This window comes from Chiloscyllium plagiosum, chromosome 10 (assembly GCF_004010195.1).
Source record: "Chiloscyllium plagiosum isolate BGI_BamShark_2017 chromosome 10, ASM401019v2, whole genome shotgun sequence".
In the NCBI taxonomy this organism is placed as follows: Eukaryota; Metazoa; Chordata; class Chondrichthyes; order Orectolobiformes; family Hemiscylliidae; genus Chiloscyllium; species Chiloscyllium plagiosum.
Genome location: NC_057719.1, coordinates 90,569,845 through 90,595,945, shown reverse-complemented (window position 1 = coordinate 90,595,945; position 26,101 = coordinate 90,569,845). Strand labels below are relative to the sequence as shown.

General features: G+C 44.0%; 1 protein-coding gene across 3 annotated transcripts in view; it reads left to right on the top strand.

Moving 5' to 3' along the window:
- The window catches only part of LOC122553895 (BRD4-interacting chromatin-remodeling complex-associated protein-like), a 92,382-nt gene that overhangs the window by 14,463 nt on the left and 51,818 nt on the right, over positions 1-26,101 (top strand). For 2 of the 3 annotated variants that reach the window (XM_043698385.1, XM_043698383.1), the window contains 4 exons: positions 8,799-8,939; positions 10,970-11,015; positions 12,791-12,833; positions 18,032-19,981. In XM_043698385.1, the coding sequence (XP_043554320.1) occupies positions 10,975-11,015; positions 12,791-12,833; positions 18,032-19,981 (2,034 nt within the window). In that variant the 5' untranslated portion in view covers positions 8,799-8,939; positions 10,970-10,974. The remainder of the gene's footprint in view (positions 1-8,798; positions 8,940-10,969; positions 11,016-12,790; positions 12,834-18,031; positions 19,982-26,101) is intronic. The other variant, XM_043698384.1, reaches the window with a different exon arrangement.

Below are 26,101 nucleotides of genomic sequence, written 5' to 3'. Positions count from 1 at the left end.
TCTTGGGCCTCTGCTCTTTGTAGTTTTTATAAATGACTTGGATGAGAAGGTTGAGGGGTGTGTTAGTAAATTTGCCAATGACTCAAAGGTTGGAGGTACCGTTGATAGTATTGCAGGCTGCAGTGCAACATAGACAGGATGCAGAGTTGGGCTGAGAAATGGCAGATGGAGTTCAATCTGCGTAAATGCAAAGTGATGCATATTGGAAGATCAAACTTGAATGCTGAATATAGGATTAAAGATGTGATTCTTGGCAATGTGGACAAACAGTGGGATCTTGGTGTTCAAGTGCATAGATCTCGCCAAGTGGATAGGGTTGTTAAGAAAGCATATGGTGTTTTGGCTTTCATTAACAGTGGGATCAAGTTTAAGAGCCACGAGGTTTTGCTGCAGCTCTACAAAACCCTGGTGAGGCCACACTTGGAATATTGTGTCCAGTTCTGGTCGCCCTATTATAGGAAAGATACGGAGACTTTGGAGTGGGTGCAAGGAAGGTTTACCAGGATGCTGCTTGGATTGGAAGGCTTGACTTATGAAGAAAGGTTAACTGAGCTCTGACTTTTCTCTCTGGAGAGAAGGAGGAAGAGAGGTGACCTGATCGAGGTATACAAGGTAATGCGAGGCATGGATAGAGTCGATAGCCAGAGACCTTCCCCCAGGACAGGATTGACTGGCACGAGGGGTCATAGTTTTAAGGTGTTTGGAGGAAGGTATAGAGGAGACGCAGAGGTAGGTGGTTTAGACAGAGGGTTGTGAATGCATGGAATGCATTGCCAGCAGTGGTGATGGAAGCAGTCATTAGGGCAACTGCTGGACATGCACATGGACAGCAGTGAATTGAGGGGTGCATAGGTGAGGTTATTTTATTTTAGATTAGGAATACTCCTCAGCATAATGTTGTGGGCCAGTTCTGTGCTGTACTTTTCTATTTTCTGTGCTCTATGTTCTAAATTTTTTCTGCACTCTTTCCAATTCAATAACATCCTTCCAAAAGCAAGATGACCAAAAATCTGAACACAGTACTTCAAGTGCGGCCTCATCAACGTACAACTGCAATATAACTTCCCAACTTCTATAGTTAGTGCCCTGACTGATGAAGGCCAGTGAGCCAAAAGCCTTCTTCACTGCCCTGTCTACCTATGACTCCACTTTCAGAGAACCGTGCACCTTAACTTAAAGTTCCTGTGTTCCACTACACTCCTTAAGGCCCTATCATTTACTATGAAACTCCTACCTTGATTTGACTGCATAATGCAACACCTCGCACTTAACCCATTTTAAACTAGCTTTCAGACTTTGAAAAGCCAGAGGTCCCTTTGCCTGCAAACAAACTACTCCTTACAATCCTTGCAAGCTCCTGCCTAATTCCATCAAAACTGACCTTGCCCCAATTTAGAACATCTTTGGCCCAAGGGAGAAGACCAGAGCATCCGATTGAAACCCACAAAGACACAGGGAGAACGATCAATTGCAGGTTACCAGTTTGAATTATCTGTGATAAGTATGAGTGTGTATGTTACATACAGAGGAACCTTGATTATCTGGCATTTGATCGTCTGAATTTCTGATGATCTGAACAAGTTGCAAGGTCCCGATGCTTGTCTAAACAGTATTATCCAGCATTCATTTAACCAAACAAAATACTCCCCGCCTGTGTCCTTCGGATAATCGAAGTTCCTCTGTACTAATATAGTGTGACAGTTTAATAGAATACTTTTTTAGATTAGTAGAGGTTTTGTAAACCAAGTATAATACAAAAGTGTGACCTTTTCAGTAAATACTTGTATAAACTAAGCTTGTATTATTTTAGACTGAGGATTTCCAAATGGGAGACAGTTCTTCAAGTGGGGTCACAAGCTCAGAGACAGAAGTGGCTGCTATGGAGTTCCAATAAAGTTGTGCAGCCTGCTGTCACTCGTCCTGCCAAGCCTGCTCTCACTGAGCCGGGGGTGGGGGGTCACAACAACTTTCAAACCTGAGTATGGGTGAAAGTGGAAAAAGGTTTGGGAGGCATTGTTTTCAACAGACAAGAATGAAAGACCTTCATTTTATGTGAAGCCTTTTACAACCTCAGGATATCCCAAAGCACTGCAGAGAGAATGAAGTGCATTTAAGTTGCTTTAATGTTGTATTGCAGGAAACACAACAAGTCTCCCCTATGAGGAGCAAGGGATGCTGTTCAATGAGATAAATATCAGTCAATTACATAAAACATAGAACATTACAGCACAGTACAGGCCCTTCAGCCCTCGATGCTGTGCTGACCTGTGAAATTAATCTAACTTACACTATTATCCATCTGTATGTTCAATGCCCATTTAAATGCCCTTAACATTGGCGAGTCTACTACTCCATTAGATTAGATTAGATTAGATTACTTACAGTGTGGAAACAGGCCCTTCGGCCCAACAAGTCCACACCACCCCGCCGAAGCGCAACCCACCCATACCCCTACATTTACCCCTCACCTAACACTACGGGCAATTTAGCATGGCCAATTCACCTGACCTGCACATCTTTGGACTGTGGGAGGAAACCGGTGCACCCGGAGGAAACCCACACAGACACGGGGAGAACGTGCAAACTCCACACAGTCAGTCGCCTGAAGCGGGAATTGAACCCGGGTCTCTGGCGCTGTGAGGCAGCAGTGCTAACCACTGTGCCACTGTGCCGCCCACTGTTGCAGAAAGGCTGTTCCTCGCCCCCTACTACTCTCTGAGTGAAGAAATTACCCCGACATCTGTCCTAAACCTACCACCCCTCAATTTAAAGCTATGTCCCCTTTTGTTAGCCTTCACCATCTGAGGAAAAAGGCTCTCACTGTCCACCCTATCTAACCCTCTTGTACATTATCTTGTACATCTCGATTAAGTCACCTCTCAACTTTCTTCTCTCCAACGAAAACAGCCTCAGTTCCCTCAGCCTTTCCTCGTAAGACCTTCCATCCATAACAGACAACATCCAAGTAAATCTACTCTGAACCCTTTCCAATGTTTCCACATCCTTCCTATAATGCAGTGACCAGAACTTTACTCAATACCCCAGGAGCGGCCTTACCAGTGTCTCATACAGCTGAAGCATGACCTTGTGGCTCTGAAACTCAATCCCCCTACCAATGAACGCTAACACACGATATGCTTTCTTAACAACCCTATCAAACTGGGTGGCAACTTACAGGGATTTATGTACCTGGACACTGAGATCTCTCTGGTCATCTACACTGCCAAGAATTTTACCATTAACCAAATACTCTGCATTCCTGTTATTTCTTCCGAAGTGAACTACCTCACACTTTTCTGCATTAAACTCTATTTGCCACTTCTCAGCCCAGCTCTGCATCTTATCTACGTCCCTCTGTAACCCACAACATCCTTCAGCACTCTGCACAACTCTGCCTACCTTAGTGTCATCCGCAAATTTACAACCCGATCTTCTATGCCCACATCCAGATCATTTATAAAAATGACAAACAGCAGTGGCCCCAAAACAGATCCTTGCGGTACACCACTAGTAACTGAACTCCAGGATGAACATTCCCCATTAATCACCACCCTCTGTCTTCTTTCAGTGAGCCAATGTCTGATCCAAACCACTAAATCACCTTCAATCCCGAAACTCCGTATTTTGTGAAATAGCCTACCGTGGGAAACCTTATCAAAAGCCTTACTGAAATCCTTATACACCACACCAACCGCTTTACCTTCATCCACTTTTTTTGTTACCTTCTCAAAGAACTCAATACGAACTCAATGTCCTTCACAAAACCTTGCTGACTATCTCTAATCAAATCATTCCTTTCAAGACGATTACAATCCTATCTCTTGTAACCTTTTCCAACAACATACTCACAATCAAAGTAAGGCTCACTGTCCTAGGGTTGTCTGGACTCCCTTCTTAAATAAGGGAACAACATTTGCTATTCTCCAGTCTTCTGGCACTACTTCTGTCGATAATGATGACATAAAGATCAAAGCCAAAGGCTCTGCAATCTCCTCCCTGGCTTCCCAGGGAATCCGAGGATAAATCCCATCTGGCCAAGGGTCTTATCTACTTTCAGATCTTCCAAAATTGCTAAAACCTCCTCATTGTCAACCGCACTCCCATCTAATCTAGTAGCCTATATCTCATGTTCTCACTAACATTTCCCTTTTCCAATGTGAATACTATCGAAAAGAATTCATTAAGTGCTTCCCCTATATCCTCAGATTCCACACACAAGTTTCCACTATTATCTTTGATTGGCCCTAATCTTACTCGAGTCATTCTTTTATTCCTGATATACCTATAGAACCTTAGGGTTTTCCTTGATCCTATCCGCCAACAACATCTCATGTCCCTTCCTGGCTCTTCTTAGATCTTTTCTGGCTACCTTATAATTTTCAAGCCCCCTAACTGAGCCCTGAGCATATAGGATAAATATTGGCCTGGTATTACTATTTTGTGCTTTGGTGATATGTAGAGATGACAGTCAATGAGTATGTGGTCCCAAGATCTACGACAATGCTATTAAAAATGTCATATCCTCATGGTTATAGGTTGGTTTCAGTTTCTGCGTGGCCTAACTGACTGCCAAGAATGCTAGAGAGAATCCTGGTCACCACTTACCACTTCAGCCCTTCCTGAAGAAGGGCTCATGCCCGAAATGTCGATTCTCCTGTTCCTTGGATGCTGCCTGACCTGCGCTTTTCCAGCAACATATTTTCAGCTCTGATCTCCAGCATCTGCAGTCCTCACTTTCTCCTTCACTTACCAATGTCAGGGATTTGTTTAAAATCCTGAAAGTGCAGAAGTGACCTCTGTGTAATGATGGCATCTCTGAAAAGATGGTTCCCCTCAGTAGTGCCCTTAACAGGAGTGTCAGAGATATCTTATGGCTTAAAAATTTTGAATTGAATATAAACCCATTGAACTTCCTGAATGTTATGATTGAGGTACTGGGAGGTAACTAGGTGAATTTTATTTCTGAAGTAAAGTGGTTCATGCAGGTACAATTAGAACATTTGAAAGACATTTGGACAGGTACATGAATAGGAAAGGTTTCAAAGGATATGGGCCAAGTTTAGTTTGGGAAGCCTGACCAGCATGGATAAGCTGGACTGAAAGATCTGTTTCCATGTTCTTTGATTGGTGTGTGTATCGAATGAGCTGCCAGAGGAAGTTGTGGAAGTTGATATAATTACAACATTTAAAACACATCTGGATGGGCACATGAATAGGAATGGTTTTGTGTTGGCAATTGGGACTAGATTAATTTAGGATATCTGGTCGGCATAGATGAGTTGGACTGAAGGGTCTGTTTCCGTGCTATAGTTCTATGACTCTCTGACTCAAATCCTACTTGGAGTTGTTTGTTAACTTTATTCCATGAATTATTTGTTCATTTTATTCCATTATTTATTATGTCAAATATTTGTGTTATTGACAGTACATTACAGGCTTGACCTGCAGTGGTTGTATCTAGCAGATACAATAATGTTTTTCAGACTGTAAATGTGAACTCCTTGACTGAACATTGATTTCTCAGCTTATAAATATATGGTGTGACAGAGATTTGGAAGTGCTTGAAAGACGATATGAAGAGTGACTCTGAAAAGTGACAGTAACTATAATCTGCCCAATCAAGGAGAAGATTTATAACAGTTGTATAACTTGAGCATGGGTTACTTTAATTCACTCCACTTCAGGAATGTAATGTCCTGAGGCTACTTTCCATTTGAGGAATGACGGGCCGTGTGCGAAGAGCAGAGGAAATTGCTTCCTGTTTACGTTTCAAAGTTTTCTGCAGCTTATTAACACATAACTTCTTTCTTTTTCATCCCTATATGCGTTAAATAGACTGGATCAGTCGTACAGCTGCCTACAACTTTTCTTCCCCTTTTTCTCTGTAACTAGGTTCTTACAGCAGGCATACAGGTTTAAAACTTTGGGCGGCACGGTGGCACAGTGGTTAGCACTGCTGCCTCGCAGCGCCAGAGACCCGGGTTCAATTCCCGACTCAGGCGACTGACTGTGTGGAGTTTGCACGTTCTCCCCGTGTCTGCGTGGGTTTCCTCCGGGGGCTCCGGTTTCCTCCCACAGTCCAAAGATGTGCAAGTCAGGTGAATTGGCCATGCTAAATTGCCCGTAGTGTTGGGTAAATGTAGGGGTATGGGTGGGTTACGCTTCGGCGGGTCGGTGTGGACTTGTTGGGCCGAAGGGCCTGTTTCCACACTGTAAGTAATCTAATCTGATCTAATCTAATCTAATCTGAAAATGTGTTGGGATTTGACACTTTAAGGTCAACCTCTTTACTATTCGTACAAGGACACGCTCTGTCTTTCATACATATGGTACAAATGAATTTGTTTATTCTAAATGTGTATGTCCAAATGTAAACCACAAACAGCTCAGAATAAGTTGTGCTAGCCACCTCTTCTCCACTGTAAGGTGAGCAACCCCAGTCTCTCCACATGCATGAGGTCACCGAACCCTGGTCAGTCTCCTTTGCACTCTCTCACGATATCTTCACATCCTTCCTGAAGTGCAGTCCCCAGAATTAGGTGCAATACTCCAAATGAAACTGAATATTACTATGGTAGTTTTGTTGTTGCAGTGGTTACATTACTGTGGTTGTTACATTGCTGAAGTGGTTATGTTGCAATCATTACATTGCTGCAGTGGTTTTGTTGCTTCGGTTGTTATGTTGCTGCAGTGATTATGTTGCTGCCATCGTTATGGTACTGCAGTGATTATGTTGCTGCCATCGTTACGGTGCTGCAGTGGTCGTTTTTGCAGTGGTTGTTTTGCTGCAATCCAACAATGTTGTACTTGTTATGTTACCTTAACATTCTTGCTTTTGGACTCTGTGCTCCTTTATAAAGTCAGAGAACCTGTATGTACAGTGTATATTTCTTTTCACGGCCTGTCTTGCCACCTTCAAATATCTCTTTTGAACTGTGTGTTTTTCTTTACCCAGAGAGTGGCTACAGTATAAACTTATTGAGAGTTTCCACCATCGTGGATGTCCTGTTTATAGGTAATACCTGTGTAGCCAATCGTTCACTATTACATTTGTACAGCCATCACTAATTTGATTCCCCCCTCTCCACATGGGTTGGCTAGTAGGAGATTCATGGTTTGAGGACTCCTCATAAGCTCATTCCAAATATAAACCATTCAGCCTGTGCCAGCTTCTTTGAAAAAGCAATGCGATTAATCCCACTCCATGCTTTTGCTCGACTACCCCACAGTTATTTATTTTTAACTATTTATTCAATTTCGTCTTGATAGTTGCGACTGAATCTCAGGAAGTGTATCACAGATCATCGAAAGTACTGGTTCAGAACCTCTGATCAGTATCAGAAAACGCAATGTCCAGTCCCAAATGGACAATGAAATGCACACTTATTCTTAGAGGAGTTCTCCACATGAGCGACCAACCCAGGAGCTAACTTGAAGCTGCCTGGTCCCAGTCAGGAGGCCCAGCAGTTGAGCAGTGAGGACAATCAGCTTTGAAACTACACCCTGTTACTCAGAGCAATCCCTGGCCTGATCCAGGATTAAAAAGTCCTGAACCTCTTTCTCAATATTTAAGGGCAGTGGAGGTGGGGTGTGGGGCAGGAAGGTGGGGGGGGGCAAAGCAGGTCGGTAAAGGGGTAGGGAGGCAGGTGGGTGAGGAGGTAGGGAAGGAGGTAAGTGATAGGATAGATAAGCAAGTGGGTGAGTGGGTAGAGTGTCAGTCAGTATCCTTTTTCAACACCTGCCACAAGACTCTGTGAGGAAAACTGTTGATTCATTCATGAGGTTTAAACTGGACAATCTTCTAGCTTCATTCCCTCATGAAATCAAACTGAGACTAAGCATTGCCTATGATCCTCCTAGCAAATGGTGAAGATGGATTTTTCACTGTTTACAGTGCAGGCCTCTGACCATCCTCTCTTGGTGAGCCACAGACCACCCATTCGTTCCAAGCCACAATGAACTCTCAGAAAACACCAATATAAAAGCAATTGCAGCATTTAAAAGACATCTGGATGGGTATATGAATAGGAAGGGTTTAGAGGGACAAGGGCCAAGTGCTGGCAAATGGGACTAGATTGTGTAAGGATATCTGTTCGGCATGGATGAGTTAGAACGAAGGGTCTGTTTCTGTGCTGTACATCTCTAGGACTCTATAATTGAAATAGCAGAACCTTCTTCCACTCATCTCCATGACAATGTGGATGTCCTTGAATAGACCTGCAGTTTAATTACCTCTATTTTTAGTTTCTTCAATCTGAAGAAATAAATGATTTGACAATCTTTCAGAAATTGCCAAAAGCTTTTCAACAAACTTAGGTCTAATTCACAAAACCAAAATATTTTAATAAACTTATTGAAATATTTCCAAACACCTTCATTACCATAGCCACTTTGTCTTTTGTAGCCTACTCCAGCTCAACAACTATCTGAGATCACTGCATTCCTCCAGCCTTAACCTCTAGGACACTTCCCATTCTCTTGATCTCACTATTTAATGACCTCCAGTAGCCAAGGCTACGTGATCTAACATTTTATTCCAAACTTATTCACATCTACCTCCCTTTCCTTTTTAAGAAGCTCCTTAAGAACGCAAGTCTTTAGTTTTCTGACTTATCTTTTCCTTTGGCTCAATGTTACATTTTGTTGGATAACATTCCTGAGAAGCTAAAGTTAAAGATGGCTTTTGTTGAAGCTTTTCATTTTACAAAGCTAAAGGTGCTATGTTAATGCAATTCTTTGAAGTGGCCTAACTTAAATCTGGTGAATGTCAACCTTAAACTTTCAATCTTTTTGTCTAGTTTTTGTCTGAAGAGAGAAGGGGCTAATCCAAAGACTGATAGACGTTGCAACGATGTATGTTAACAGTTGGACATTGTAATAGTGAGGATTCTAAGAGATGAAGTTTTACAAGGTCATGGGATAAAGAGAGAGGAGTGAAGGTAAGATCTCGATGTGGTAAGGACCCTGGACAGGTAGGCGGTGTAGCATTTGACACTTTAAGAGGAGCATACCTGTTCTGGTGTTTGTATTCACCATTGCAATGTCATGTTTTAGAAGAATACTTTTTATAATCAGGGACAGAATCAATATAAGAACAGAACCTATTTTGTTATTATTTACATAGAAGCAGAGTGTGAAATGTCTCAAATCCCCACTTGAAGATACTTTGTAGTCATTCAGTGAACTTTGTGAGCAGTGTGCAGACAGAATCCAGACAGAAGACATCTTGTTGAAGACCGTGCTGGCAAGACTGTGCTGTGGGGCTCAGGGCTGCTGTATACTGGATGGGCGGAAACTGAGTGATTTGAGTTCATTTTGTCTCATTGTTCAAATGGTACGAGGGTGTTCAGTGAAGATTGTTAGGTATTAATAAATGAAGTCGAGAGTGTGGTGCTGGAAAAGTACTGCAGGTCAGGCGGCATCCGAAGAGCAGGAGAATTGACATTTCAGGCAAAAGCCCTTCATCAGGAATGAAGGACAGATAGCCTTGAAAATGGGCCATCGCAATGTATTTGATGTATGAATCAGAACATGACTACATTGGAAAGAAGTCCAGCTAATTGGTTCATTTGTTCTTTCCCATGTTCCCTGATGAAAACAATTGATAATGAACTGAAGAATAATACAACACAGAAGGAGGCCTTTCAGCCAATAGTCATAGAGATGTACAGACCCTTCGATCCAACCCGTCCATGCCGACTGTGTTGGAATTGTCCAACTGGAATTATCCAATTTATCATGTTCCTTTGTCCCTTCCCTAGAATCCTACAAGTTTTCATTTTCAATTGCCTTTTACAGGTTATTATGGAATAAAACTCTGGCCCTTCTCAGGCTTTGAATTGTCAAATCCCCATTACATTAAAAGATCCAAATACAACAAAGATCTGCAAGTGCTAGAAATCAGAAACAAAAGCAGAAATTTCTGGGGAAACTCAGTAGGTCTGGCAGCATCTGTGAAGAGAGAAAGCAGTTAATGTTTCGAGTTTGGTGACTATTTGTCATGGACAGATTATCTTTTAGGATCAAAGAAAACAGAAAGGGGTATTTCACCATTATACCTAAGGTTGCAACCCTACAAATTCTTTTCTCTTCAACCTTCTTTAAAATTACGTTTTGAAAGTCCCATCACTTTATAATGCAATCCACTCCAGACAACAACAAGCCACTGCATGTTGTGTAGGTTCATGCTTTACATCAGGCTTACTGGAGATGCAAGTGGAATGGCTGAAATTGTATTCTTTCTTTGTGCAGGAAGACTGCTGAAACCCTTACTACAAGTAATATATCTGAGATTAGCTAAACCACCACAAGTTTGTGTCCTTCTGGGAATGTGTGGAACAGTGTGCAGTGCACTGGACTAATTTCAGTCAACCAAGTGATTGGACACAATTTGTCTGGAGGATTTGCCTGAGTTTTTGACTTTTTTTCTATTGCTTTCTCCAGGAATAACATGCTTGTTAAGAAGGATGATGAGGAAGTATTTATGATGTGGAGATGCTGTTATTAGACTGGGATGGGCAAAGTTAAAAATCACAAGACACCAGGTTATAGTCCAACAGGTTTATTTTGAAGTACAAGCTTTTGGAGCACTGCTGTTTTGTCAGGTAGCTTGTGGAGTAGTCCACTCCACCTGACGAAGGAACAGCACTCCGAAAGCTAGTACTTCTAAATAAACCTGTTGAACTATAACCTGGTGTTGTGTGATTTTTAAAGAAGTATTTACTTATATTGCTTTGGTCATCAGAAGTAGGGGAAAGGCTTGATGGAAGAGCTGTTTGTCTTCTTATGTGTTGAATCTGTCTCCTCCACTGCACACACACAACTTGATAACACATTCCATTCTGTCCTGAACAGGACATTGACATGGTTTTTTAAAAAAAATGCTTGTCTATTTATAATTTGCATGATTCAATATGGTGGAGGATATGAGCAGTTATTCTTTTCATGAACTAAATACCTTTCTCTGCAGCTATCATGGATGATGAAGAAGGAAGGTGTCTGCTGGATGTTATTTGGTGAGTTTGTTTTATTGTTAAACAGGTTTTATCAAAAAGGTAACTAGAGTATCTGTTATATCAATGTGTTTTAAGAGTCGTTTTTGTGAGGTGATGTACTTAAGAAGATAGAAGGACATTTTAAACTTAGAATCCCATTCTTGATCTCTAGTGCTTGTAAATGATTCAGAAACACATAACTTCCAACACAAATCCATTAGGTTGATTAAGTCAGCAGCTGGAATTGGGGAAAGAAACTCAATCCATACTCATAGCAAATTAATGGATGCAGTTACAGTGCATTATCAAATAGGAACAAAGGATATTGGAACAGGAGGAGACCATTCAGCCCCTTTTAGCTGCTCATCCTTTCAGTCCCTCTGAACTGTTCATCCATTCAGTCCCTCAAGCCTGTTTAACCATTTAACCTCTCAAAGCTGTTGACCATACATTTTAGATCATAGTGCTGTGTACCCTAATCCCATCTGCCAATCCCAGAGCTGTACACAGTGTCTAGGGCTTTGTGAAGTCAGAATGGGACCACTGCCCCTTTGTATTCTAGTCCTCTAAATCTAAAATCTAAACTCACAGTTGGCTGAGTTGAAGTCCATCTGCTGTAGCTTTTCCCCATTCACTTTTTCTAGCAATCTCTCTTTGTAAATTTACACTTCTATCAACATGGGTGACAATGCTTCCTCTATCTGACTCACTGCCAAATTTGGATATGTGAGTTTTGAGCCTATCTTCTAAATCATTTATAAATACATTAAATAAAAGAGGCTCCAGCACACATCATTTTGCAACAGCCTGAAAGGTGTCTTGCCAAATAAGAGATGTGCTTTCCAACTTGTTCAAATAATTTGCCTTCATGCTTTCTAAAGCTAAGTCTTTTTTTTGTGGGACCTTTTCAGATTCTTATTTTGATGACCCTTTATAATGTTCATAAATTGATATAGGAGTGGCGATGGCCCTGTGGTATTATTGCTGCACTGTTAATCCAAAGGCCCCACATAATGTTCCAGGGACACAGGTTTGGATCCTGCCATGGCTGATGGTAGAGTTTGAATTGAATAAAAATCTGGAATGAAAAGTTTAATGATGACCGTGAAACTGCCATTGATTGTTGAAAAAACCCATCTGGTTCATTAAAAGTTCCCTTTAGGGGAGGAAACTGCTAACCTTACCTGGTATGGCTTCCATGTAGCTCCTGACCCAGAGTGCAGAAGCACTCACAACTGCCACTGGGCAGTTAGGAATGGAAAATAGATGCTGGCCCAGCCAGCATACACTGATCCCATGAATGAATATTAAAAAATGATCATCAGATACGGCCCTCCCTTTGCAAATCATAGCCCAGCTCAAATTTCTGAAGTCATGCTCCTCTCTCCGCACTCTCTCAGCAGAGAGTATGATTTATTAAAGTCTACCGAATCAGATTGTTTCTATCATTTAAATACAGCAATCAGGTGACTCCTTAACCTTCTAAACGAGAGGGAGTACAAGTTGAAGTCTGTAAGTATTGTAACCTTGCAGGTATCTGTATCATTCCGGATTGACAGTGCTGCACAGTGACAGGCTGATGACCAGGATATCAATCGCCAGCTGTGGAGCTGGGAACTGAGTGCATGTCCTTGACATTGAGCACATTGCTACTATGAGCAAACAATCCATCAGAGAACCTCACATCATTGATCACAATTCTTCTGCCATGTTTTCCTCCTCCCCTCCACACTTCATGATAGGCTTCCTCCACCAGGACCACAATATTTAAAATTATCTTCTGTTCTGTGCTCCAGTGACCCTCAAGCTCTGAATGACTTTCTCCATGGAAGTGACCAGGTTAGTAGACATCCATGCTACTACTTCTTTTGATGTATTCTTGATTAATAAAACCAAGAGATGACTAGCATAGTGCTGTACCCAGGACAAGGGACTTCCGTCAGGGAGGGAAACTGCAGAAGCATTCATGGGAGTTGGACATGGCTGGCTGGCCAGCATTTATTGTCCATTCCTGGTTGCCCTTAAGAAGGTGGTAGTGAGTTGCATTCTTAAACCACTGCAGTCTACATGGTGTAGACCCACAATGCCATTAAAGAGGGAGTTTCAGGATTTAACTCAGAGACATCAGAGGAACAGCAATATATTTCCAAGTCAGGATGGTGAATGGCTAGCAGGGAACTTGCAGTTCGTGGTGTATCCATGTATCTGCTGCGCTTGCCCTTCTAGATGGAAGTGATTGTGGGTTTGGAAGATGCTGTCTAAAGATTGTTATTGAATTTCTGCAGTCATTGGGTCATAGAGATGTACAGCACGGAAACAGACCCTTCCGTCCAACTTGTCCATGCCAACCAGATATCCCAACCCAATCTTGTCCCACCTGCCAGCACCGGTCTATGTCCCTTCAAACCTTTCCTATTCATATACCTATCCAAATGCCTTTTAAATGTTACAATTGTACTAGCCTCCACCACTTCTTCTGGCAGCTCATACCATACATGTACCACCCTCTGTGTGAAAACGTTGCCCCTTAGGTCTCTTCTTTATCTTTCTCCTCTCACCCTAAACCTATGCCTTCTAGTTCTGGACTCCCCGACCCCAGGGAAAAGACTTTGTCTATTTATCTGCCCCTCATGATTTTATAATCCTCTATAAGGTCACCCCTCAGCCTCCGACATTCCAGGGAAAACAGCTGTAGCCTATTCAACCTCTCCCTATCGCTCAAATCCTCCAAGCCTGGCAACATCCTGGCAACAATGCCCTAATCAATGTCCTGTACAGCCGCAACATGACCTCCCAACTCCTGTACTCAATGCTCTGACCAATAAAGGAAAGCATACCAAACGCCTTCTTCACTATCCTATCTATCTGCGACTCCACTTTCAAGGAGTTATGAACCTCCACTCCAAGGTCTCTTTGTTCAGCAACACTCCCTAGGACCTTACCATTAAGTGTATAAGTCCTACTAAGATTTGCTTTCCCAAAATACAGCACCTCACTCCATCTGCCACTTTTCAGCCTATTGGCTCATCTGATCAAGATCCCATTGTAATCTGAGATAACCCTCTTCACTGTCCACTACATCTCCAAATTTGGTGTCATCCACAAACTTACTAACTATACCTCTTAATCTCACATCCAAATCATTTACAGAGGAACCTCGATTATCCGAATATCGAATTTTCCGAAGGGGATCTCAAGGATCTGGTAGAAACATTATGTCAAAGAGCTGTTTCAACCCTGATCACATCTTTTGTTTACAGGTACAATGACTAAAAACAAACTCAGCTCGCTGAAATGCTGCCGAGAACAGTCCAAGCACCGCCTCGAAATGTCTGACCTCCTGCCCTCTCTCTCCCCTACACTTTTCTTGAAGTTCTACACAGAGGTAATCCCTAAACTCACCCCTTCCCCAGATAATCTCTCCAACATTATCCTGTATAAGGCAGAGGTGGAGTCTGTCAAAAGGTTGTGTGTTTGTGTGTGTGCGCGCGCGCTCTATTTGAAGATTTACCCCACAAAGGCAGCAGTAGTCTTACTGTTGGTGTACAGTCCGGCTGCCCGGAGGGGGGAGCAGATGGAAGGGTGAGCTGGATGGGGGATGGGGTTTGCGGACGGAGGTCAGAGGTGGGTGGGGATGAAGAGAGTGGCTGGAGTGGGGGCAGGTGGGGGGGCAGTGTTGGACTGGATTGCTGGCATGTGGGGGTCGCGGGTTGCGAGCGGACGGGATTGGGGGTAGATTAGACAGGGTTGGGGTGGGAGTGGACGGGGGCAGGGTCTCGCACACAGCATGCTTTTGCCTAGTCTCCTGAACAGGGAGCAGACTTCACAGAAAACTCCAAGCCCCAGAGGAAATCAATTAAACTGAATAATCAATTTTCCAAACGAAATAGTGCCCGCCCATCTTGTTCGGATAATAGAGGTTCCTCTGTATAGAAATGATGAAAAGTAGTGGACCCAGCACCGATCTTTGTGGCACTCCACTGATCACGCCTCCAGTCTGAAAAACAACCCTCCACCACCACTCTCTGTCTTCTACCTTTGAGCCAGTTCTGTATCCAAATGGCTAATTCTCTCTGCATTCCATGAGATCTAACCTTGCTTACTAGTCTCCCATGGGGAACCTTGTTGAATGCCTTACTGAGGTTCATATAGATCATATCTACCACTCTGCCCTCATCAATCCTCTTTGTCACTTCCTCAAAAAACTCAATCAAGTTTGTGAGACATGACTTCCCACGCACAAAGCCATGCTGACAACCCCTAATCAGTCCTTGCCTTTCCAAATAAATGCAAATCTGTCCCTCAGGATACCCTCCAACAATTTGCCCAACACCGACTGGTCTGTAGTTCCCTGGCTCATCCTTGCCACCTTTCATAAACAGTGGCAACATGTTAGCCAACATCCAGTCTTCCGGCACCTCACCTGTGACTATTAATGACACAAATATCTCAGCAAGAGGCCCAGCAATCACTTCCCTAATTTCCTACAGAGTTCTAGGGTACACCTATTCAGGTCCTGGGGATTTATCCACCTTTACGCATTTCAAGACATCCAGCACTTCCTCCTCTATAATGTGGACATTTTATATCTTACACCCTACATTCTATATCTTACATGTCCTTTTCCACAGTAAATACTGATGCAAAATACTCGTTTAATATCTCCCTCATCTTCTGCGGCTCCAGACAAAGGCCGCCTTGCTGATCTTTGAGGGGCCCCTCTCTCTCCCTAGTTACCCTTTTGTCCTTAATGTATTTGTAAAAACCCTTTGGATTCTCCTTAACAGTATTTGCCAAAGCTATCTTAAGTCCCCTTTTTGCCCTCCTGATTTCCCTCTTAAGTATACACCTACTGCCTTTATACTCTAAGGATTAATTCAATCTATCCTGTCTATACCTGACATATGCTTCCTTCTTTTTCTTGACCAAACCATCAAATTTCTTTATTCATCCAGCATTCCCTATACCTATCAGCTTTTCCTTTCACCCTGACAGGAATATACTTTTGCTGGACTCTCGTTATCTCATTTCTGAAGACTTCCCATTTTCCAGCTGTCCCTTTACCTGCGAACATCTGCCCCCAATCAGCTTTTGAAAGTTCTTGCCTAATACCATCAAAATTGGCCTTTCTCCTATTTAGAACTTAAAAAGAGCATGGAGGTGATGTTGAACTTGTACAAGACAATTGTTAGACCCTTATTGGAGTATAGTGTGTAGTTGTGGGTGTCACATTATAGGAAAAATGTGATTACACTGGACAGAATACATAAAAGATTTACCAAAATGATCCCAGTAATAAGAAATTTCAGTTCCAAGGATAAACTGAAGATGTTGGGACAGTTCTCCTTGGAGAGCAGAAGGCAGAAAGTACATTTGATGAATTGACTAGAGGCGATAAGAAGCTGTTTCCACTCAGAAAATGAACAAGAGCAAAAGAACATAGCCTTAAAAAGGATGTGCAAAAGAAGCAAGGTTGAGGTTGGTAGAGGCAGGTTTAATTGAGGCATTCACAAAGGTTTTGGCTAAGTATTTGGATAAAAAGATTGTGCAAGGATATGACAAGCAAAAGCAAGAGCAGCACATGCATGCATGATGATGCTAACTTTTTTTGTGCCATACTGTCACTACAGGAATCATGTCACCTAGCGCCAGCTTGCCTTCACTGAAATTGCATGAGTCTGCTCTGGGCCTGCCCTCACTAGCTCGTAGCCCTGGGAGTAATCCAGATATTACTACCCTTGAGGACCTCCTTTTTAAATTTCTACCGAACTCTCTGTAATCTCCCTTCAGAGTCTCAACCTTTTCCCTTCCAATCTTGTTGCATTTGAACATGAACTGCTTCAGGACCTGAGAAGTAGAGTTAAGAGTCTAATAATGACCATGAATTAATTGTCAATTGTTGGAAAACTCCATCTGGTTCACTAATGTCCTGTAGGAAACGAAACTGCCACCCTTACCTGGTCTGGCCTACACGTGACTCCAAACCCACAGTAGTGTGGTTGACCCCGAATTGCCCTTTGGGCAAACAGAGTTGGCCAATAAATGCTAGCCTAGCCAATGACCCCCCCCCCCCCTCATCCCACGAATGAATAAGAAAAATATAGGGCTGGAGAATGGGGCTAATTTGGTAGTTCTTTTGGGAGCAGGTCCAGTTCTGATGGGGCGAATGGTCTCCTTCCATGTTGTAAAATTCTATGATTCTGTGTCCAAATGCAGCAGGATGTAGGCAACATTCATGTTTAGGCTGAGGAATACTGTAACATATAACATTCATACCTCACAAGTGCTAGACAATGATCATCTTCAACCATCACCTGTTGACATTCAATGCTGTTGCCATCATTGATTCTCCCAATGTCACCATTGACTAGAAACTGAACTGGGCTAGTTATATAAATATAGAGCAGGTCAGAAACTAGGAATACTGTGGTGAGTACTCACCTCCTGACTCCCCAAAGCCTGACCACCATCTACAAGTCACAAGTCAGGAGTGTGAGGGAATACTCCCTATTTGCCTGGATGGGTGCAGCTCTAACAACACTCAAGGACACCATCCAAGACAAAGCAGCCCAATTGATTGGCACCACATCCCCAAGCATCCGCTCCCTCCACCACCAACACCCAGTAGCAGCAGTATGTATAATCAACAAGATGCACTGCAGAAATTCACCAAGGCTCTTTAGACAACAATTCTGGAAGCTAGAGTTGCTAAACTGCTGGTGTTCTAAAAGATGCTAGTGTTAGGTGACCTGGTGCCACAGAGGTTGATGAATTCAGAGCTCTCTGTGGCATGTGAGGAGTGAAGGGGAGTGGGAGGGTGTAGGGAATCAGTAAATAGGAAGCATCTTGGTCACTGAGTTCATAACAAGAAGCAGGCAGCTTCAGTTAAAAATTCATTGTGCAACAAACTGGAGTGAGTGACATTTTGATTTGCTTTAAGTTTGGGGTGCCCTATTCCTGTGCCTTGCTTTTCTAATGCTTCTTATTAATGTTGCCTGCAGTGACACAAGATGTGACCTTGTCTTTACTGGTTTCAGTTGGCACCAGCTGGAGAAGGAATCAGCCACGGGGTGCCCTCATCTGCCAGCAGTGTTGACATCTCCTTCTTGGGCGAAGACCTGCTGGGATCCCCAGCCAGCTACGGTACTGAGCAGCCCTGTGATATCCTGCAGCAGAGCTTGCAAGAGGCTAATATCACTCCGCAGACTCTGCAAGGAGGAGACGACTTGGCAGCCGGGGGGGTCCATGTACAGGCCAGCCCCAAGCCACAACCTGCCAGCCTACCCACCCAGGACAGCCCCCAGGCGCTAGACACTGATCTCAGCAGCTTAGCCCCTGCCGTGATTGCCCAGCAGTCTCTGCTTCAACATCCAGTGACTGCTCAGTTTGTCAATAAAACCGTCAACGTGCAACACTTGGTCCATCAAGTCAGACTGAGCAGTGTCGCCGTGCAGCCGATAGCAGGCATTCAGACCATGTCCAATGGCACCACCAAAGTTGGACGCACACAGACGGTCGACTGGCAATGTGGTCAGACTACCATGCTGCCCGACGATCAGCCGTCTCGGACAGGGCTGTTGGCAAAGCCTGGCCTCACATCCCCGATGGCTGCTCCTCTCTCCGAACATCCAGTCACCACGACTTTGGGCATCTCTGCCCCATTTCAAAAGAATATCACCAGCAATTGTCTGAATGGAGAATCCCTTTTTGCCCACATGGGTTCTGCCCAGGCTGCTGTTGGGCACACCACAGGGAACCAGCTGGTGCAGGTACCAGTGCTGACGCGCGTCATTCAGAGGAGCTCAACGCCAATCCAGCCAAAGCACCTCGTGAATATACAACCTAAACTGGTCCAGTTAAGCCCAAAGTCTTCATTTCCTCCAACCTCTCCACATGTCCAGACTGCCTCAAAGACTTCAATAGAAGCTGCACAGCAGCAGCAGAAAGCTTGGCAGAACTTGGCAGTGACTGCCCGAACCTCAGGCCCTGGTGTCCTACTCTCCACTCAGGCCCCTGCAGTCTCCCAGACAATAGCCACCAATCGGGTAAAGCAACCATCCCAGCAAGGTCAACCCAAGTCAAGCAAGCCAGTCAGTGTTCGGGTTCTCCAGCAGGGCACTGGTGTGGTACTGCAGTCCCAGTCATTACCTCGGGCACTGCTGACTGGTCAAGGCCAGTCCACCTTGCCTGGGCACTTGGCCACCAGAGTCTCAGCAAGCACTGGTCCCCAGCGGCTTTCAGCAATTCAACCTGGACCTGTTTTGACCACCCAGAGTGGGTCTGTGCTAGCCATCCACAGACAGCCAGCTACGGGTCGCATTGTGGGACGTGTGCAGGCATCTCCGGGACAAATAGTTTGCAGCCAGTCAATGCCTGCTCACGTCTTGATGACCCAGAATGTGGTGGGACAGTCGATTACCAGCCACTGTGACATTGGCCAGGTGTACACAGCATCAAACTCACAGTTGACGGTCAATGAAGGAGCAGCACAGAGACTATCTATATCCGTGCAACCACAGCCCAGTCAACCAACTCTGTCTACAAGCTTCCTGGTGCCGAGTCAGCTGGAAGCTAGCTTTGGTTCGCAATTAGATTTGTCTGGTCAAACACCAGAAGGGCAGCTGGATCCAACTGTGCCTCTGCCAAATCAGCTACCAGTGCTCAGTGAGACTGAACTTCTTGGACCAGCCTTGAGTATTCAGCAGTCAAGCACCAGTGACCCTGATAGCAACATTGTGAAGGTTCCATTTGCCCCTCAGTCTCCGTTCACATCAGCTGTTGAGCTTCAGCAGATTCCTGCTCTGGCCCAGTGTCGCCAACAAACGCACCAGTCTCAGTCCCAACCAGCAGAGCATCATCACTCTGGACTGCTGTCAGCTCTAGCATCAAAACCCAACAGCATCTCAGCCAAAACTACCGACAAACCTAATAACGAGGGAGCCACAGGAGCAGCACTCAACGCTGACCAGCTTTTGCTTTTCCAACAGGTCAGTCTTTGATGTTGTAGCAGATACTGGTTATGCTTTATACTTCTGCAGGTAAGGTGTTTCAAGAAAATCAATAAAACAACAAAGATGTAGGAGCAGAAATAGGCCATTCGGCCTATGCTGTACTCTGCATTTCAATGAGATCATGTCTGATCTGATAATCTTTTACTTCACTTTCCTGCCTTTTCCCCATAACCCTTGATTGCTGCCTTGATTAAAAATCTCTCTATCTCAGTCTTGAATATACTTAATGACCCACCATCTACAGACCTCTGTGGTGAAGAATTCCACAGATCCACTACTCTCAGAGAAAAAGATTCTTAGAGGACTTGGCAGGGTAGATGTGGAAAAGTTGTTTCCCCCGTGGAATTTCTATATTAAGTAAGTGACTCCTTACTCTGAGAAACAACATTTCCACATCTACCCTGTCGAGTCGTCCAAGAATCTTGTATGATTCATATATTTTATCACTTTTGGCTCGTGGGAATCCAGATAAGGTAAATTGCTTTTCAGATTAAGAAGAAACCTCATCCTGGATTGACGGTCTTGTCACATGAGGACAGGTTGAGTAGCTTTCGCCTGTATCTATTCTTGTTTAGAATGATGACAAGTTTTAAAACATGTCAGATGTTTTGACATAACATAAGCATCGATGTTTAATATACCAGGGACTCAAGGATTATGGGGGACATACAGGAAAGTGGGTTTGAGACCACAACCAGATCAGACATAATCTTATTGATTGGTATAGCAGGCTCAAATGGCTGCTAGTTCTATGCTTCTAGGATAAGGCACTCAAAATGCTGAGGAGGTCAGTTCAAGTTTGAAGATGTATGTTCGGTATCAGGACCAAAGGCAGGCAGTGGAGTCAATGTTAGCCTTAACTGAATGAGGTGGTATCCCAGGTTGGAGAGGTTCTCCTAGTTAGAGTCATAAACTCATGGAAACAGACTCTTCGGTCTAACCAGTCCATGCCAACGATACACCCAAATTAAACTAGTCCCACTTGCCTGTGTTTGGCCCATATCCCTCCAAACCTTTCCTATGTACCTGTCCTAACGTCTTTTAAATGTTATAATTGTACCTGGATCTACCACTTCCTCTGGCAATTTATTCCACATACGGACCACCCTCTGTGTAAAAACATTGCCCCTCATATTTTTTATAAATCTTTCTCCACTCACGTTAAAAATATGCCTCCTGGTTTTGCACTCCCCTACTCTAGGGAAAATACCCTTGTTATTCACCTTATCTATGCCCTTCATGATTTTGTAAACCTCAATAAGGCCATCCCTCAATCTCCTATGCTCCAGTGAAAAAGGTCCCAGTCTTTCCAGTCTATTTTTATATCTCGAACCCTCCAGTTCCGGAAACATCCTGTGGATGTTAACCCTGCTTGCAAGATATATCAGAATTGGGAATCAAACACAGAAGACTAAACAGGCTGGTTCTTTTGTCTTGAAAAAATAGATGACCCATAGATAATCCAGTCATCATTTTAAATGAGAAAGGGATTTGATAGGGCAGGAGATATCTCCACAAGTGGGCAACACCAGAGCTGCAAAATGTAAAATTAAGGTGTCTGTTAGTAAATCCAACAGGGAATTTTGGAGATGCCCATTTTTCCCAAAGGTGTGGGAATGTGGAGCTCAGTACCACATGAGGCTGGATTTTACAGAATGTGTGGTTTCCCCCTGCCCCAGCTTTGATTCACACTAAGCAGGAAGGACTGTTCCCCTGCTGTCACCCAATGGACAATTGCCCGTTAATAGTGTGGAGCTTTCACCCTGTCGGAGATAGGATATTCTCTGTGTATCTCAGTGGTCCCAGCAGTAGGAGGAATCACTGCCACCCCCAGTGGGGTGTGTGTGTGTCTATACACACATATACAGTATATAGTTTCCCGACTTTCATGTGATAGGTCCTTAATTGACTGTTTAAAGGCTTAATTGACTGTTTAAAGTTAGCCTAAGGGCGACAGTCCAATTAAACTCCCTTGAATTTCATACAAATTGGGGGTGGAGGGGTAAATAATCGTAAGATTACTTTTACGAGCCCTCTCCCCTTGGTGACACGGGGAGAGTGAAATGCAGGGCTGTGGTGTGGGGAGAAGGGTTGAGGTATACTGCTTTGATGGATTGAAGGAAAGTTAGGTGACTAAATGAGGGAGAAGCGACTAGTAGGTTTTCAAGATCAAAATGGTCCAAGCTACCTTGAGGGAAAGGGAATAGGCAGACAGTGCAGGGAGCTCCTGTGGCCGTTCCCTCAATAATAAGAATACCATTTGGATACTGTTTTAGGGGACAACGTACCAGGGGAAAACCACAGCGGCCAGGTTTCGGGCACTGTGGCTCACAAGGGAAGGGCGGAGAATCGGAGAACAATAATGGTATGAGAGTCAGTTGTTAGAGGTACAGACGGGACATTCTGTGGTTGCGAGCAAGACTCCTGGATGGTGTGTTGCCACCAGGCTCCAGGATTCTTAAGGGGTGGGAGAGCAGCCAGAAGTCATGGTACACATTGGTACCAATGACATAGGTAGGGAAAGGGAGGAGGACCTGAAAAGAGAATATAGGAAGTTATATTGGAAGCTAGAAGGCCGGATGAACAGAGGAGTAATCTCAGGCTTTCTACAGGTGCCACATGCTAGTGAGGCTAGGATTAAAGAGCAAGTGAAGCTGAACGCAGGGCTGATGCAGGTGGGAAGGCTTCAGATATGTGATCTTGGGATACTTCTGGGGAAGGTGGGACCTGTCAAGAAGGGCAGGTTACACCTGAACTGGAGGGGCACCAAGATCCTGGACAGGAGGTTTACTGGCACTTTTGGGAGGGGTTAAACTCGATTGGCAGCGGGGTGGGAACCTGAGCTATACGGATCAGATGATGGAGTAGGTAGTGAACAGTCAGATACAGCATGCAGAGAGACTGTGAGGAGGGATATGCACTTGATAGGGCAAAAGTACAGTCAGTATGATAAGTTGTCTATTTTAATGCAAAAAATGTCAGGAATAAGGGTGATGAACTCAGAGCATGGATCAGTACTTGGAACTCTGATGTTGTGGCCATTACGGAGACTTGGATATTACAGGGGCAGGAATGGTAGTGAATGTTCCAGGATTTAGATGTTTCAGAAGGAATGGGGGGGTAGATAAAAGAGGTGGAGGAGTGGCATTGCTAATCAGAGATAGTATCATGGTTGCAGAAAGGGAGGTCGTTGAAGAGGGTTTGCCTACTGAGTCAATATGGGTGGAAGTCAGAAACAGGAGAGGAGCAGTCACTCTACTGGAAGTTTTCAACAGGCCCCCCAGTAGCAACAGAGACACAGAGGAACAGATTGGGAAGCAGATATTGGAAATGTGTAGAAGTAACAGAGTTGTTGTCATGGGTGTCTTTAACTTAATATTGATTGGAACCCACTTAGTTCAAATATTGGAGCAGTTTTTGTCAGGTGTGTCTCAGAAGGGTTCTTGATGCAATATGTAGATAGGCTGACCAGAAGGGAGGCCATATTGGATTTGGTGCTTGGCAACGAGCCATGTCAGGTATCAGATCTCTCGGTGGGACAGCATTTTGGTGATAGTAATCGCAACTCCATGAATGTTATGAAAGTCATGGAAAGGGATAGGAGCAGACAATATGGGAAAGTATTTAATTGAGGGAGGGGGAATTACAATGCTTTTAGGCAGAAAATGGGGCACCAAATTGGCACTGAAGTTCCCAGGGAAATGCACAACAGAAATGTGGAGGTTGTTTAGGAAGCACCTGCTGATCATATAGGAAAGTTTGTCCCACTGAGGTTGAAAGAACCTTGGGTGACAAGGGATGTGGAACATCTAGTCAAGAGGAAGAAGGAAGCTTACGTAAGGTTGAGGAGGTAAGGATCGGACAGGGCTCTAGAGAGTTACAAAGTAGCCAGGAAGGAACTGAAGAATGGACTTAGGAGAGCTAGAGGGGGTATGACAAAGCTTTAGTGGGTAGGATTAAGGAAAACCCTAAGGCGTTCTATGCTTATGTGAGGAACAGGAGAATGGCGAGAGTGAGGGTAGGACCAAATAGGGAGAGTGCAAGGAACTGGAATTGGAGGAAGTAGGGGAGGTCCTAAATAAATACCTTGCTTCAGTATTAACTACTGAGAGGGACCTTGATGTTTCTGAGGACAGCGTGTAACAGACTGATATGCTCGACCAAGTTGATGTTAGAAAGGATGATATGCTGAACATTTTGAAAAACATAAGGGTACATTAATTACCTGGGCCAGATGGGATATACTCTAGGTAAGCGAGGGAAGAGATTGCTGTGCCTCTGGTGATAATCTTTGCATCCTCACTGTCCACTGGAGTAGTGCCAGATGATTGGAGGATCATAAATATTATTCCCTTGTTCATGAAAGGGAATAATCCTGGGAATTACAAACCAGTCAGTCTTACATCTGTGGCAGGCAAATTATTGGACAGGATTCTGAGGGTCAGGATTTATAATTACTTGGAAAACCATAGTTTGATTAGAGATAGTCAGCATGGCTTTGTTAGGGACAGGTCATGCCTCACAAACCTTATTGAATTCTTTGAGGATGTTACAAAAAACATTGTTGAAGGTAGAGCAGTGGATATGGTGTAAATGGATTTTAGCAAGGCGTTTGATAAGACTCCCATGGAGGCTCATTCAGAATGTAAGGAGGCCTGGGATACAAGGAACACTGTCCGTCTGAATACAGAATTGGCTGGCCCAAAGAAAACAGTGGGTGGTGGTAGATGGAAAATATCCAGCCTGAGTTCGGTAACCAGTAGTGTTCCACTGGGATCCGTTCTGGGATGTCTGCTGTTTGTGATTTTTATAAGTGACTTGGATGAGGAAGTAGAAGGGGGGTAGTAAGTTTGCCAATGACACGAGGGTTGATGAAGTTCTGGATAGTGTGGAGGGTTGTTGTAGATTGCAACAAGACATTGACAGGGTGCAGATCTGAGCTGTTAAGTGGCAGATGGAGTTTAATCTGGAAAAGTGTCAGGCCATTCACTTTGGAAGATAAAATTTGAATACAGAATACAGGATTAAAGGCAGGATTCCTGGCAGTGTGGAGGAACAGAGAGATCTTGGGGTCTATGTCCATCAATCCTTCAAAGTCACCACCCACGTTGATAGGGTTGTTCAGAAGATGTATGGTGTGTTGGCTTTCATTAACAGGGGAATTGGGTTTAAGAGCCGTGAGGTTATGCTGCAGCTCTATAGAGCCCTGGTTAGGCCACACTTGGAATATTGTGTTCAGTTCTAGTTGCCTCTTTATAGTAAAGGTGTGGAAGCTTTAGAGAGGGTGTGGAGGAGATTAACCAGGAAGCTGCCTGGACTGGAGGACATGTTTTATAAAGAAAGGTTGAGGGAGCTAAGGCATTTCTCATAGGAGCGAAGAAGGATTAGAGGTGACTTGATAGAGGTGTACGGGATTTTGAGAGACATAGATAGATTGGATAGCCAGAGACTTTTTCCCAGGGCGGAAATGTCTGTCACAAGGGGGCATCATTTTAAGATAATTAGAGGAAGGTTAGGGGAGATGTCAGAGGTAGGTTCTTTACTCAGAGAGTGGTAGGTGCGTGGATTGCACTGCCAGCAGTGGCGGTCAAGTCAGATACATTAGGGATATTTAAGTGATTCTTGGATATAGAACGTAGAACAATACAGCACAGAACAGGCCCTTCGGCCCACGATGTTGTGCCGAACTTCTAACCTAGATTAAGTACCCATCCATGTACCTATCCAAATGCCGCTTAAAGGTCGCCAATGATTCCGACTCTACCACTCCCACGGGCAGCGCATTCCATGCCCCCACCACTCTCTGGGTAAAGAACCCACCCCTGACATCTCCCCTATACCTTCCACCCTTCACCTTAAATTTATGTCCCCTTGTAACACTCTGTTGTACCCGGAGGAAAATGTCTCTGACTGTCTACTCTATCTATTCCTCTGATCATCTTATAAACCTCTATCAAGTCACCCCTCATCCTACGCCGTTCCAACGAGAAAAGGCCGAGAACTCTCAACCTATCCTCGTACGACCTATTCTCCATTCCAGGCAACATCCTAGTAAATCTTCTCTGCACCCTCTCCAAAGCTTCCACATCGTTCCTA